This window comes from Ranitomeya variabilis, chromosome 1 (assembly GCF_051348905.1).
Source record: "Ranitomeya variabilis isolate aRanVar5 chromosome 1, aRanVar5.hap1, whole genome shotgun sequence".
Classification (NCBI taxonomy): domain Eukaryota; kingdom Metazoa; phylum Chordata; class Amphibia; order Anura; family Dendrobatidae; genus Ranitomeya; species Ranitomeya variabilis.
In genome coordinates this window covers 863,623,215-863,638,627 of record NC_135232.1, presented here as the reverse complement: position 1 = coordinate 863,638,627, position 15,413 = coordinate 863,623,215, and the positions used below count along the sequence as shown (strand labels likewise).

The 15,413-nt window shown below is 43.8% G+C and overlaps 1 protein-coding gene across 1 annotated transcript in view; it reads right to left on the bottom strand.

Moving 5' to 3' along the window:
- SMARCAD1 (SNF2 related chromatin remodeling ATPase with DExD box 1) overlaps nucleotides 1–15,413 on the bottom strand; it is a 166,328-nt gene that overhangs the window by 80,603 nt on the left and 70,312 nt on the right. Inside the window, exons 6-7 of the mRNA XM_077277264.1 lie at nucleotides 3,842–3,936; nucleotides 2,598–2,696 (exon numbers count right to left, since the gene is read on the bottom strand). Coding sequence (XP_077133379.1) covers nucleotides 2,598–2,696; nucleotides 3,842–3,936 — 194 coding nt within the window. The remainder of the gene's footprint in view (nucleotides 1–2,597; nucleotides 2,697–3,841; nucleotides 3,937–15,413) is intronic.

Genomic DNA, 15,413 nt, shown 5'->3' with positions numbered 1-15,413 from the left:
GTGGAATCAAGGCGTCCAATACCTTCTATTGGTGAAATTTTGATTGCGGAGTCTAGCGTCTTCACAAGAAAAATGGACATGCTGTGGTCTGGAGAAACACATAGTGGGCGCATGGACGCATAGTGGGCATGGGATTTCTTAGAATCCAATCCACTATGCTGCGACTTCAGTGTACATAACTATTCAAGCCCCTAAAGTCAGTGCTTTGTAGAGTCTCCATTTGCAGCAATGACAGCTGCATGTCACTTTGGATAAGTCTCTATGAGCTTCGAACATCTTGCCAATGAGATCTCTATGGAGAGTACGGCTTATTGTGGTCATATGGACAGATGCGCCAGTCTCAGCTTGGGAACTATGCAGCTTCTTCAGGGTTACCTGTGGTCTCTCTGCTGTCTCTCTGATTAATGCCCTCCCTTCCTGAGCTGAGAGCTTTGGTGGTCAGCCCTCTGTTGCCAGGTTTGTTGTTGCACCATGTTCTTCCCATTTGAGGATAATGGATTTGATGGGGCAGATTTTTTGTTTGGTTTGTGGAGCCTCTTGCTTAATGGTGTTGTAGCCTCTGTGACCTTTCTGAAAAGGTGTGTATATACTGACATACCATGTGACACTTAGTGAAGGGAAATCCACCTTGTGCAATCTAAGCATGTGACTTATGAAGACAATTGCTTGCACCAGAAATGGTTAGGGGCTTCATAGCAAAAGGAGTGAATGCATATGTGAATGCCAGTTTTTAGTTATTTCATAAATTTTTGCCTATATTTTTTTCCTCACTTCACCAACTTTTAGTGTTGATGCACCACACACACGCACCACACACACACACACACACACACACAATTCGGATTACAATAATTTTTTTCAACCTAGTGTCAGGCCTCCTAATGGCAGGGTGTATATTCATGGGTACTGTGTCCCACATTACTATTAACAAGAAATCAGCTGTCTTATGTACAGTGTTTTCAATTGGAGGAGGAGGATGATGATGAGGACGATGGACAGGTCGGATCACATGCTCCTTCATCAGCAACCATCCTGACACAAGACGTTCACAGCAGTCTGTGAGGAAGGCAGATGGATTCCGTTTCACAACAGTGCGGTCATTAGCCGGCAAAGGTCTGCTGCATATGGTCGCACAATAAACTTCAGATGCAAGTTTCAATGTAGGATAATGGCATTTCATGTCCAGAAAGCAGTCTACCTGCTTACACATTTGAGAATTGATAGCTCAGTACTTCCCTTAATACAAACCATTATACTGAATCCAATGCCATATTTTAAAGTTCTGTTACAGAGCAGCAGAAGTGGAGCAGGTAAATGTACAGTTAAATAGGTGTGTGCATACCGAAAAAGTTTTCAATCCCATATAGAGCCCCTCACTGGAACAAGCCTGAGGTGAGCAGTGATAATATATAAACAAAAATAAAATCTTAAATGAAAAACAAAAACAAAAAAAAACAAACACATTTTATTGGATGGTTATATCCATGTTATAAAGAATTGGCATATTTGTAAAAAAAAAAAAAAAAATTGAGATCATTTTATTGATAGCCCATTTAAAAATAGCCATAGCAGAACAGCGATACATGTTGACAGGTTTTGACTTAATCACTTGGCTATGGTTAAGACTAAAGGTACCGTCACATTAAGCGACGCTGCAGCGATATTGACAACGATGCCGATCGCTGCAGCGTCCCTGTGTGGTCGCTGGAGAGCTGTCACACAGACAGCTCTCCAGCGACCAACGATGCCGAAGTCCCCGGGTAACCAGGGTAAACATCGGGTTACTAAGCGCAGGACCGCGCTTAGTAACCCGATGTTTACCCTGGTTACCATTGTAAAACATTGCTGGCATCGTTGCTTTTGCTGTCAAACACGACGATACACGCCGATCTGACGACCAAATAAAGTTCTGGACTTTCAGCAACGACCAGCGATATCACAGCAGAATCCAGATCGCTGCTGCGTATCAAACAACGAGATCGCTATCCAGGACGCTGCAACGTCACGGATCGCTATCGTTATCGTTGTAAAGTCGCTTAGTGTGAAGGTACCTTAAGTTGTAACACGTCAACATGTAACTCTGTCCTGCTATGATGATTTTTATATGGATTAATAAAATTATCTAAAAAAATTTAAGGGAGATATTTTTTTTTTTTTGTATTCTTGAAGTATATTTGCCTGCACTGGCAGTAACTTTGCAAGCGGTGGTGGAGACATCTACCTGGTGAATTATAATCTTTTGAATTATATATTTGTGATCAATCAGTAGGTGTCCGACTACCGGTATCTCTGCCAATCTTGAAAACGAAGCGGGTGCAATGCCGATTCAGCATTTCGTTCACAGTATAGTATCGCTTGCAGCCAACAGCTGGGCAAACAACTGCAGCTGGCCACATGCTCCTAAGTGGGGCCAAGCTGCATTTTCCTGCACAATGTGTGACAAGAGCAGACAATGTTTTAAAGCAAATGGAAAAGAAACAAAAACAAACAAAAAAAAAAACTACTTGTATTTTCTGGAGTCCAAAAAGAAAAGCATAACAAAATGAAAAAAAAAAACAAAAAAACAAAAGTCACAAACATTGTGCAGTTACACTCACCTCCTTATCCAAATCTGGAAAATGTTTCTGCAGCTTTTTTACACTGGATTCTTGTTTTTCAAATTCATCATCAGAATCAGAACTGTCATCTACAGCAAACTGCAAGGATAAAGGGAAGAGAAGTCATTTCTATATCCCAAGGAAGCACAAACCCTGAACTCCAGAGTCATCTCAATCATTTGTCATGGTGAATGGCACAGATGAAGATAGCTAAAAGATTACCGAGAGTAGAAATAAATGGCAATATTAACATCACTTTCCAGAATATGTTATACAGCAGTACACAAAATGGTTGTTACATGAATTAATTAGTTCTATATTATAAGTTATATTACTAAATACTTTATTACTGTCTACATTTTGACACTTTACACTATTCAAGATTGGAGTTCTGAAGAAAAACTGGAATTTGTTATTTATCAGATAAGCACAATTTGTATCCCATCAAGAGGTGGGCCGTATACTATGATGCTATAGTGCAGAGGTCCCCAACATTTGTGACCTTGAGAGCCACATCCAGCCTTGAGAAAAGGTCGCGAGCCACATTCAGCTCCCACCCCCTCACAGCAGTGGCAACTAAAGCCCCCATTACAGGCATAATGGTAACCAAAGCTTTTCCACAAATATCAATCACCTTAAAGCAGTATACAAAGATCCAGGGGTTCCTACAATACCTCCCATTCAGTATTCTCCTATAAAGCTCTCCCAAGACACTGTCGCATCCAGCTTCAAACATCTCCTCTGACAGGTGCTGTCATCTTGTCTCCAGCATACTATACTTAAATCATCTCAAAACCCCTAAGATCTGCTCTTCTGTGCAGGGCTGCTCACATTCACCATTTTCAGATTTGCTCTTCATACCTGTTTGCTAGAACTGGAGCTAATGCACCAAGCTGCCAGACAGCCACGAGCCACAATTCATGGGACCGCGAGACACATGTGGCTCCCGAGCTACAGGTTGGGGACCCCTGCTATAGTGCAACAATACAAAATACTGGAACTTTCCAAAGCCGCAGCATATTCTAGTGGGTTGTTGCAGACTGGTCACAAATTTTGACTGCGGTTTTCACCCCCTTGAATGGAAAGTATAGGGGTGACGTGGACTTCGTCCAAGGTGCCAACACAGTGCTGTTACTGTGGAGGACACAATGATTGTTGTCTGTTTTATTTTATTTTTACTTATAATTACGCTACACATGTCTATCATTAGTCTGAACAAGGTCATGTCACTGACCACTGCTTACCGAATCAGATTTTTTTTTCTTTGCTACTTGTCTTTCACTGTTATCGTGCTCATTAGCCATTCCTTTGGGACTATCTTCTAGTTTCCTTTTGCGAGCTTAAACAATAACAATGTTAGTAGCAATAATAACAATAACAGCTACACCTTAGGTCTTTAAAAATGATATAACACGGATATACATTAACCCCTTAATGACTGAGCCAATTTTGACATTAATGCCCAGGAAAAAAAAATTAAATTCAGACCACAGTCCCTTGATGAGGTTATAACTCTGAAACTCTTCAACAGATCCCACTGATTCTGAGAATGTTTTGTCGCGACATATTGTACTTCATGACAGTCCTAAAATGTCTTCGATATGACTTGCGCTTGTGAAAAAAATGTAAATTTGGCTAAAATGTTGAAAATTTCACAATTTTAAAGCTTAATTCATATGCCCTTAAAATTAGAGAGTCATGTCACACAAAATACTTCATAAATAACATTTCCCCCATGTCTACTTTATATCAGCACAATTTTTGATTATTTTTTGTTAGGAAGTTAGAAGGGTTAAAAGTTGACCAGCGACTTCTCATTTTTCCAACAAAATTTACAAGAATGTTCTCTTTTTTTTTCTTTTTTTTTTAAAGGAACCACATCACATTTGAAGTGACTTCGAAGGGTCTATATGACAAAGTACCTCAAAGTGTCACCATTCTAAAAACTGCACCCCTCAGGGTGCTCAAAACCACAATCAAGAAGTTTATTAACCCTTCAGGTGCTTCACAGGAACTGAAGCAATGTGGATGAAAAAAAAGTAACATTTAAATTATTTTTCACAAGCACAGTTTATTTCAGACCCAAAATGTTTTTATTTTCACAAGGGTCACAGTAGAAAATGGACCCCAAAATTTGTTGTGCAATTTCTCCTGAGTACGCCACTACCCCATATGTGGGGAAAATCTACTGTTACGGTGCATGGCAGAGCTTGGAAGGGAAAGAGTGCCATTTGACTTTTTGAATGTAAAATTTGATGGAATAATTAGCGGACGTCATGTTGAGTTTGGAGAGTCCCTGATGTGCCTAAACAGTGGAAACACCCACTAACAACTGACCCCATTTTGGAAACCACACCCCGGAAGGATTCTATCTAGGGGTACATGAGCATTTTGAACCCACAGGTACGACACCGAATTTGATTACATTAGGTCGCCATATTGAATATGTCATAGTCATGTAGTGTTGAGCACAAGCGCTCGCTACTCTACTTTGCATCGGGTGCGCACAGAATATCTCAGGTGCTCGAGTGACATGCTTGACAACCTGCCTTACATGTTTTGTGGCTGTTAGACACCCAAAAAAACCAGAAACAACATGCAGGGAATACATGATACTCTGTGCATATCCGAACACCCAATGCAAATTTCAAGTAGCGAGCACTTGCGCTCACACTAACCATCATATCGGGTTTTTTTTTGGTTTTTTTTACTTTTGAATTAAAAAACAATTCCAACCCTAACTGCAATGAATGGGGATTTTTTTTTTCTTCATTTTTATAAAGGGGGATTTGATTTACTCTCTTTTCTTTAATCACGGTGAAAGACCCAAAGAAACCAATAAGAAAAATTCCCTATTGTTGCAGGGTAGCGGCCAGCAGATCTCGGCAGGCGCACTGCGCATGTGATGCGCCCACCAATTTATTTTTCCGAGGAAGAGTAAAAAGGATGGATGGAACAGGAGGGTCCGGGGTGGCGGAGGTAACGGGCAGCCTCGGGGCATCATGTCGCTCTCCTCTGACATGTTTTTTATGTCAAAAGAGAGAGAAATCATTGAAACAGTGAGCACAATTTTTTTTTTTTGGGATCGCATTCGCTGAATATCGGAAAATCCAGCCATGGTCATGTTCTCAGATTTTCAGATTCATTTTCAGCGATGAGGGAATAAGTACCCTTAGCGGCCACCATTTTAATGCATATTGAAGGTCGCGAAGGAGTTAAAGGAAATCTATCAGCAGGCTTTTGCTTTGTAATCTGAGTGACCATAATGCAAGATCAGAGACCCCGTTTCCAGAAATATATCACTTACTAGGCTGTTTTGCCATTTCAATACAACCAGTGTTTCTTTACTGCTGAGAAATCACTACCGGACAACTGGCCTGGTGCATCCTAGTCCAACCCCTCCTCCAGCACTGATTAGCAGCTCGGTCACTATACAATGCACGCAGAAAGCTGCGGTGTTGGCGGACTCAACAACGGAGCTCTGCTAGATCAGTAGCAGAGAAAATGAACCATCGTAACTGCTGCATCCAGTAAACTAAGTGATACATCGCTGAAATCAAGGTCTCTGTCTACTTCATGGTGCTGTCAGATTCCCTTTAATTCGACTACAATATATATTCACATCTAAAGACCATTCCTAGAGTAAATCATCTACATTAACCACCTATGGCTTGCAGTGAGGCATTTTAGCAATCCAGGGAATGGCTGGTCTTTAATCCGTGACACCAGCGCTAACCTGAAGTGCTTATACTCGACTACTTGAAAAACTACCACCTATTAGTAAACAGCAGTCACAAAAGGCGGTATTAAAAAAAGAAAAAAAAACACATTTTTTTCACTGTCCACTGACTTGGCAACTTGACCCGATTAGCTGTTATAGGAAAATTACAAGTCACAGACAGAATTAGTAGCAATTAGTAATTTACTTTAATAGAGCAGACAATGCCATGTGGCTCTATATCAGGGCATTCATATCTTATTCAAGAAATCAACACATAGGAAAAGGATAAAAAAAGCCATTTGAGGGGATAGTCCCCAGAGGTACTTTTGCTGCATACATTTGTGACTATCACATTCATATATAAAGCATTTGCCAAAATGCATGTGCTTGCTACCCAGTCAGTCTGGCTGTACCACAATACCATGCACTGAACATCTACAGCTGATGCTGAAATGGCTCCTAGGACCATGTAAATAAGGAACCAGGTATATTGTTCCCATCAAACAGGTTATGTGAGGAATGAAAACACCACAAGGGACTGGACAAATATCAAACCACAAGTCAGTGCTTCTCCAAGAAAAAGGATTCCACAACAGACCTACTATAAGCCAAACCTGGAGTCCAAAATTGTTACGGATTATCTTGGCAGCATTTTCATAGGAAAATGTCGCAGAGCTGTAGGAGAGATCAGCGCATCCAAGGAGTATGGCAGGCGATAAAATCAAATTTACACTCACCTTGTATGAGTATCTATAAAGCATGTAATAAAGCACATCAGCTGGAACAGATCCACGGGTCAGTCAATGACCAAACCATATCCAGGTAAGAAAGGAGAGGTTTGTGGATGATTTCCGCTCTTGCTGATCAATGATAAGACGTATATCCCAGACTGTCACAGTACAAAAGACTTCTTCATCAGGAAAGACTACAAGTATCATCGGAAAATGTGGCATTAATGGCCTGTTTCTCCACAAGTATATGTCTAGATTTCCAAATCTGCCCCTATGTTGGAAGGATATGATGTAGATGTATTAAAAGGGAATCTGTCAGCAGTTTTTGCTACCTCATCTGAGAGCAGAATGATGTAGGGGCAGATACTGTATTTCGATTCCAGTGATGTATCACTTATTAGGCTGCTCGCTGCATTTTTGCTAAAAATCACATTTTTATCTGCTGCAGCTCTACCAGTTCCCTGAATATTGAGCTCTGTATAACCCTGGCCACACCATTAATTGGTAACGTTCTGTGTACACTGGGCAGAAATCAGGAGTGGGCAGAATTATATAGAGCTCATGATTATGAAGCCCTTAAGTAATAACCCTCTGCAGATAAAAGCAATTTTTATAAAACTACAGCTAGTAATAGAGTAAAGGTACCGTCACATTAAGCGACGCTGCAGCGATATCGACAACGATGCCGATCGCTGCAGCGTCGCTGTGTGGTCGCTGGAGAGCTGTCACACAGACAGCTCTCCAGCGACCAAAGATGCCGAAGTCCCCGGGTAACCAGGGTAAACATCGGGTTACTAAGCGCAGGGTCACGCTTAGTAACCCGATGTTTACCCTGGTTACCATTGTAAATGTAAAAAAAAAAACAAACACTACATACTCACCTTCTGATGTCCGTCAGGTCCCTGGCCGTCTGCTTCCCGCACTGACTGTGAGCGCCGGCCGTAAAGTAAAAGCAGAGCACAGCGGTGACATCACCGCTGTGCTGTGCTTTACGGCCGGCCGGCGCTCACAGTCAGTGCGGGAAGCAGACGGCCAGGGACCTGACGGACATCAGAAGGTGAGTATGTACTGTTTGTTTTTTTTTACATTTACAATGGTAACCAGGGTAAACATCGGGTTACTAAGCGCGGCCCTGCGCTTAGTAACCCGATATTTACCCTGGTTACCATTGGAAAACATTGCTGGCATCGTTGCTTTTGCTGTCAAACACGACGATACACGCCGATCTGACGACCAAATAAAGTTCTGGACTTTCAGCAACGACCAGCGATATCACAGCGGGATCCAGATCGCTGCTGCGTGTCAAACACAACGATATCACTATCCAGGACGCTGCAAAGTCACGGATCGCTATCGTTATCGTTGCAAAGTCGTTTAGTGTGAAGGTACCTTAAGTGACATTGCTGTTCTCAAGGTCTCTGCCCCTACATTATGTGTCAAAATCCGTGTGATTGGTTTGTTTTTTTGTTTGTTTCTTTAAATCTATGAAAGCCAAAAAGGCTTGCTACGCTCTCTTAGGGCTCTTTCACAAGTCAGTGTTTTCAGTACGTGGCGACAGTTTTTACACACACACTTACACACGTAGACCCATTCAAGTGAAGGTGTCTAGTTTCTATGGACCATGTGCAAGATACGCTGACATATCCGGTTTTTTTGTTGTTTTTTTTTTTTTTTAACAGCAGCACGGGACGCAAATTTGTTTCGCACATGTGCACTCTGATGACATCCGTATGTCATCTGTGTGACACACAGCGGCAAATGGAAATCAGCGGTACTGTTCGCGCTGTTCCCGGGCGCCAAGTGCCGAAGACGGCTCACATCACTGTCCTCTGCTCGTGCTGTAATCAGCGCTAGCAGGGGAAAATGTTGGGAGTTGTATTCAACTGTTAACAGCGAAAGAAGGCGGCGGCTGATAGGAGTATTCATCAGACGCCACCTGCGTTGTAAATGAATAAAATTATTAAGAAAAAACATGACGTGGGGTTCCCCTGTATTTTTGATAACCAGGCAGGCAAAAAATGCAGAAGTTATACCAAAGAAATCAGACACAGCAGACCATGAACGTAAGACATGTCAAATCAACTCCCGTCCGAGGGATTTTTCATGTGACAAGATAATGATGCAGATTGGAGAAAATGCTGAGCTATATTTTACGATCTGAAGGGTAAATTCCTCAATTGCTTTGATCATCAACTGAACTTTAGGACATACCTGGGGCACAATAGTGCAAGAGCTAACAAACACAAAATTGTTTTTGCATATTCGTTTGCTGAGGTCTAACCACTGTATGGCAGACAGAAGAAAATATTGATCAAGAAAGAAAATTAAAAAATGAAAAAGGTGGCCATGTGAGCAACCTTCTGCTAGTTTCAGCACATTAGTGATACATTAGTGTTCATTTTTTATGTTTTATCCCACCAAGACGGCTGTAATAAAGTATAGTGTTTATGATGCAAATGATCTAATAACAGATGTTAAATAAGGTCTCTTGCCTTTCAGAACTGAAGTGCCTGAAGTGAAATCCCTCGCTATTACACGTGAACATGCCTTCTCCTGTCTAACATCTTTTAAATGTGGGCAACAGCTGTGAGATGGAATGGCAGAGAGCCCCACAGGTTTGTGTGGAGACTCGCTCTCTGGCATAAAGCACTGGGAGTAACATTTATAGAAATCAGGTACAGATCAAGTATCTGGAGTCAATATTTGGTATATCAGTGTCATCGGGAAGTTAAAGGATTAAGTGTTTATTCACATAGAAATCTACATCATTATCACCACTCAAAAACAAGTGTAAACACTTTTTTACACGCAGCCTTGAAGTGCAAACATTCTTGTCTAAGGGGAATCTGAACCACAAAACTCAGACTGGCATCCAAAAGGCAAGCGGCATAAATGTAAAGTGTCCTAAAAACACCATTCCAGCTTTTAGTTACAGTTTGTGAATGGGATTTCATAAATGCATTAAGGTACCTTCACACACACGAAACGACTTTGTAACGATATCGCTAGCGATCCGTGACGTTGCAGCGTCCTCGCTAGCGATATCGTTTAGTTTGACACGCAGCAGCGATCAGGATCCTGCTGTGATGTCGCTGGTCGCTGAATAAAGTCCAGAACTTTATTTGGTCGTCCGATCGCCGTGTATCGTTGTGTTTGAAAGCAAAAGCAACGATACCAGCGATGTTTTACACTGGTAACCAGGGTAAACATCGGGTTACCAAGCGCAGGGCCGCGCTTAGTAACCCGATGTTTACCCTGGTTACCAGCGTAAAAGTAAAAAAAACAAACAGTACATACTCACCTGCGCGTCCCCTGCCGTCTGCTTCCTGACACTTACAGAGCGCCGGCCCTAAAGTGAAAGTGAAAGCACAGCGGTGACGTCACCGCTGTGCTGTTAGGGCCGGAGCTCAGTCAGTGTCAGGAAGCAGACGCTGGGGGACGCGCAGGTGAGTATGTACTGTTTGTTTTTTTTACTTTTACGCTGGTAACCAGGGTAAACATCGGGTTACTAAGCGCGGCCCTGCGCTTAGCAACCCGATGTTTACCCTGGTTACCCGGGGACCTCGGCATCGTTGGTCGCTGGAGAGCTGTCTGTGTGACAGCTCTCCAGCGACCAAACAGCGACGCTGCAGCGATCGGCATCGTTGTCGCTATCGCTGTAGCGTCGCTTCGTGTGAAGGTACCTTTAGGCTCCAACATTTGTCGGGTGCCATGTGTGAATAGAGCCCTAAGAATATTACTGAAAATTCTCCCAACCGAATATATATTATATATTTGTATATAGAAAAAAGAAAGCACAGCAGCACTATGTATAAGTTTAGACCTCTAGGTGGCCGTAATCAGCTCTACTTGCCCATAAATTGTAGGCTAAACCCAGGAGCAAACACGAGTGTCCAAAATTGTAAGTTGATAGTCCAAGAGAATGCATGTACCGTATAACAGGGACCCATCAGAGGGAGGACATGGTTGATGGGCATACATGAATTGGCCAATTTATGCGCTAAGAACCTTCATTGTCATTCATTTCTGTAAGTTTGAAAAAAAAAATTCTTTTGAGTAGTAAAATCTAGATTACCTTTTGTTTCGCTTTATAAGATGCACCTGATTATAAGACGCACCCCCAAATTTAGTGGAGAAAAAGAGAATTTTTTTTTTTTTTATTTTAAATGGGGGTCTGTCTTATAATGCCAGTGTCCGTCTTACAAATTAAATGTCCCTCATCCTGGTATCTATATAACACCCATCCTTGTGCCGGCACATGCCCCCCTGTGCTGCTGTCAGGCACATGCCCCCCGGTCACTATATGCCCCCCTGTGCTACTAGCAGACATGCCCCCCTGGTCACTATATGCCCCCGTGCTGCTGGCAGACACATGCCCCCCTGGGTCACTATATTCCCCCCTGTGCTGCTGGCAGGCACATGCCCCCCTGGGTCATTATATGCCCCCTGTGCTGCTGGCAGACACATGCCCCCCCTGGTCACAATATGCGCCCCTGTGCTGGCAGGGACATGCCCCCTGTGCTGCTCGCAGGCACCTGCCCCCCTGGTCACAATATGCCCCCCTGTGCTGCTGACAGGTACAGCCACCCCGGTCACTATATGCCCCCTGTGCTGCTGGCAGACACATGCCCCCCCCCCGTGCTGCTGGCAGACACATGCCCCTCCCGTAAGTGCTGGCAGACACATGCCCCCCCCTGTACTGCTGGCACGCACATGCCCCTCCCATACTGCTGGCAGACACATGCCCCCCCTGTGCTGCTGGCACGCACATGCCCCTCCTGTACTGCTGGCAGACAAATGCCTCCCCCTGTGCTGCTGGCAGGCACATGATAAAATAACAAACACTTAACTCACCTTCTGATGATGGCTCCATGCTCCCAGCTCCTCGGTTGTGCTTCCTGTTTCCCAGGCATCGGATCATGTGACCTGGGCACACAGTGATGTCATCACTGTGCTGTGCCGATCACATGATCGGATGTTAGCACAGACACAGGAAGCACAACCGAGGAGCTGTGAGCACGGAGCCATCATCAGAAGGTGAGTTAAGTGTTTGTTATTTCATCATGTGTCTGCCAGCAGCACAGGGGGGGGCATGTGTCTGCCAGCAGTACGGGAGGGGCATATAAGAGTGACGGGGGGCCATATCTATGATGGGAGGGGGGGGGGGGGTGGGAGAGATGCAGGCACATGTTAATATTCGCTGCTGTCCTGTCAATCAACTCTTGCAGTTTCAGCACCGAGGTGATGGACAGCAGGTGCGGGGAATATTACATGAGGCTAATGAGCGGGAGCACAGGACCTCCTTCTGTCTCTGCAGCCCACCCCAGTCCCCTGACACCACTTCAGAGCTGCTCCCCCTCCTCTACAGCACAGCACAGATTCGGATTATAAGACGCACCCCCCACTTTCCCCCAAAATTTGGGGGGACAAAAGTGCGTCTTATAATCCGAAAAATACGTTATATTAATATTTTTAAATGTTTTTCTGTGTTTTCACAAGGCCTAAACTTATACATAGTGCTGCCGTGCTTTCTTTTATCTATATAATGCAGTCTGGCAGCTTGCACATGTTCACATTTAGGGTATGTGCACACGATGCGGATGTTGCTGCGGATCCGCATCGTTTCTGCAGCTGCGGGTCCGCAGCAGTTTCCCATGAGTTTACAGTTCAATGTAAACCTATGGGAAACCAAAAACGCTGTGCACATGCTGAGGAAAAAAAACGCGTGGTTTATATTCCGCAGCATGTCACTTCTTTCTGCAGATTCCACAGCGGTTTTACAGCTGCCCCTATGGAAAACCGCAGAAAAAACGCGGTAAATCCGCGATAAATCAGCAGCAAACACGCAGCGTTTTTGCCCTGCAGATTTATCAAATCTGCTGCAGATTTACCAAATCTGCTGCAGATTTATCAAATCTGCTGCAGAAAAATCCACAGTGGCCAAGAATACGTGAGCTCATACCCTAAGGAGGTGCTGAATATATATATAAATAAATATATATGTATATATCTCAATGAAAAACACTCCCCAAGAAGGTCTGACTTACTACGGTAAGGCTAGTGTGTCTACCCAAGTTCTACACATGTGCAGGACGAGCGCAGAGCTGTGTGTCATTACATACAGTACACTGCTCTATATTCATATATTCAGAACTAGAGTGGTGTATGTGACAATGCAGTGCTAAAAGTGTGCAGGGAAATGCAGAGTTGTGTCACTACATTCACCGCTCTGCGGTATTACCCTATGCCTGGCATAAATGCAGAGCTTCATACAAAATGACAAATTCTGCCCTCCTCTTGCACTCATAATTAAATCACAGAAGGTGCCAGCAGTGAGGTGTGTTTTCTGGGCCGACAAGTCAATCTTACTACATCGCACAGTGAAAGCCGCTTTGGACCTTCGTTGGGGTTTTTCTTACCCCCTGCATGATGCTGTCTGCTCGTGATCAGGTACCATTATGCAGGAGAAAAAGTAAAATGCTCTCAGAGAAGGATCTTTGCCCATGCTCCCATGGCTGTAGTGGAAAATAACATATTAGGTGCCATTAACTTTACTAGCCAATATCTCCGGAAAGAAAAACCAAAACACTCAATTCAGATGAATGGAACAAATTTTTGACTTGTATAAATCTCTGTGTCATCTAAATAGGCAAACGCTCTAAAAAGGATCTTCCTCCGCCAATATTGCAGTATGAAGGCTTGTTTTTTGTGGAATTAGTTGTATTTTTGAATAACCATGTGAGATGTGTCAGCTCACCAGGGCGGTACAATTGAAGATGAATGTAATTCTACTCACTCCTGAATAATAGGTGTACTTATTGTCAATAGATTGGCTCACAGATTGTAAACTTGTGAGCAGGGCCCTCACTCCTCTTGGTGTCTGTTGATTTATGTGATTATTGTTATGCTGTAATGTCTTTTATTGTCTGTACAAGTCCCCTCTAAAATGTAAAGTGCTGTGGAATGTTGGCAGTATAGAAATAAAATTATTATTATTGTTTCTTTATAATTAATGGTGTTTTGTGCTACTAGATGGCAGCGGGTTGCAGATTCATACAACTGTCACCTGTATGTCAGTTGGCACACAGGGATAAAAACCAATTTGAGCCGCCCCCAGTGTCAGTTGGAAATCTGACGTGCGACAGTTGCAGGCGGCCATCTTGAGCAGGGTCTGCAAGAATAAGGAGTGGATAACGTTGTGCTAGAGAGGGATGTGGTGAAATTCCCTCGTGACAGCACGCGTCTGAGGAAAGAGCAGCGGCAGATTGAGGCTGAAGCGGTATCTGAACCGGTCCAGATGCGAGGGCATTCCTGCGGGAAAAGCTGCTAAAGAACAGAAAGGACCCGCGACCTGTGAAATGAAAGGTACTGCATTGAGCAAGAGTCTTCTCGGTGTTGCTCACCGGCTGGAAGAGCTCTGCGTGTCCTGTGTGTCGTTCAGAATAGACCCGGAGGTAAGAAACGCTAAAAGCCCACTGCGACGCCGCAGTAAGTAAACGTGCACACAACACAATATATTTTGGCGCCAAGAGACACAGAGCCGCAACTAAGTCTTTAGTTAGTTAGGTATATTGACTCTACGGACGACATTTTCCTGCCAGAATCAATGGTCAGAAACCCTAAATTCTCACTACGTTTTCGCGCTGTTCAGTAACTAAGGATGCTATGCTACATATAGGTGCTGACAGCACACAGTGAACTCCAGGAAGGACTTGTGTTTTCCTCTCTGTTCTTCTGGAAGAGGAGGCTGTGGGACATTGTAAGATGCAGCAGTGATTCAGCTCCAATGGACTTTGTCCACAGCATATTTGTCTAAGGGTCACTTCCGTCTGTCTGTCACGAAAATCCCGGGTCGCCGCGACCAATCAGCGACGGGCACAGTCCGGCCGCGAATTGGCCCCCAACTACTCCCCTCCAGTCAGCGGCCACATAGGGTTTTAGCAGTACGTTACACGGACTGCTAAACACCGCGGCATAACGCGGTGTAACGCAGTCCGTTAACGCTGCTATTAACCCTGTGTGACCAACTTTTTACTATTGATGCTGCCTATGTTTTTGGTTTTGTCGTTATTTTTTGAGGCATAACGATCTCATTTTCAATAATTTACATAATGACACACATGGGCGTCTTCAGCAAACCACCCAGTACCTCCCGCTATACCCCGGTCCCTCCTGTTCCACCCCTCGGCCTGGCATCTTCTTCCTGGGGGAAAAAAATGGCAGGCAAACTGCGCATCCCGGCAACAATAGGAAATGTTTCCTATTGGTTTCTTTTGCGCACTGTGATGGGGTCTATCACAGTGATCAAAATAATAAAAACAAATAGTAAATCAAACCCCCCTTTGGCACCACCTTGGTTAGATA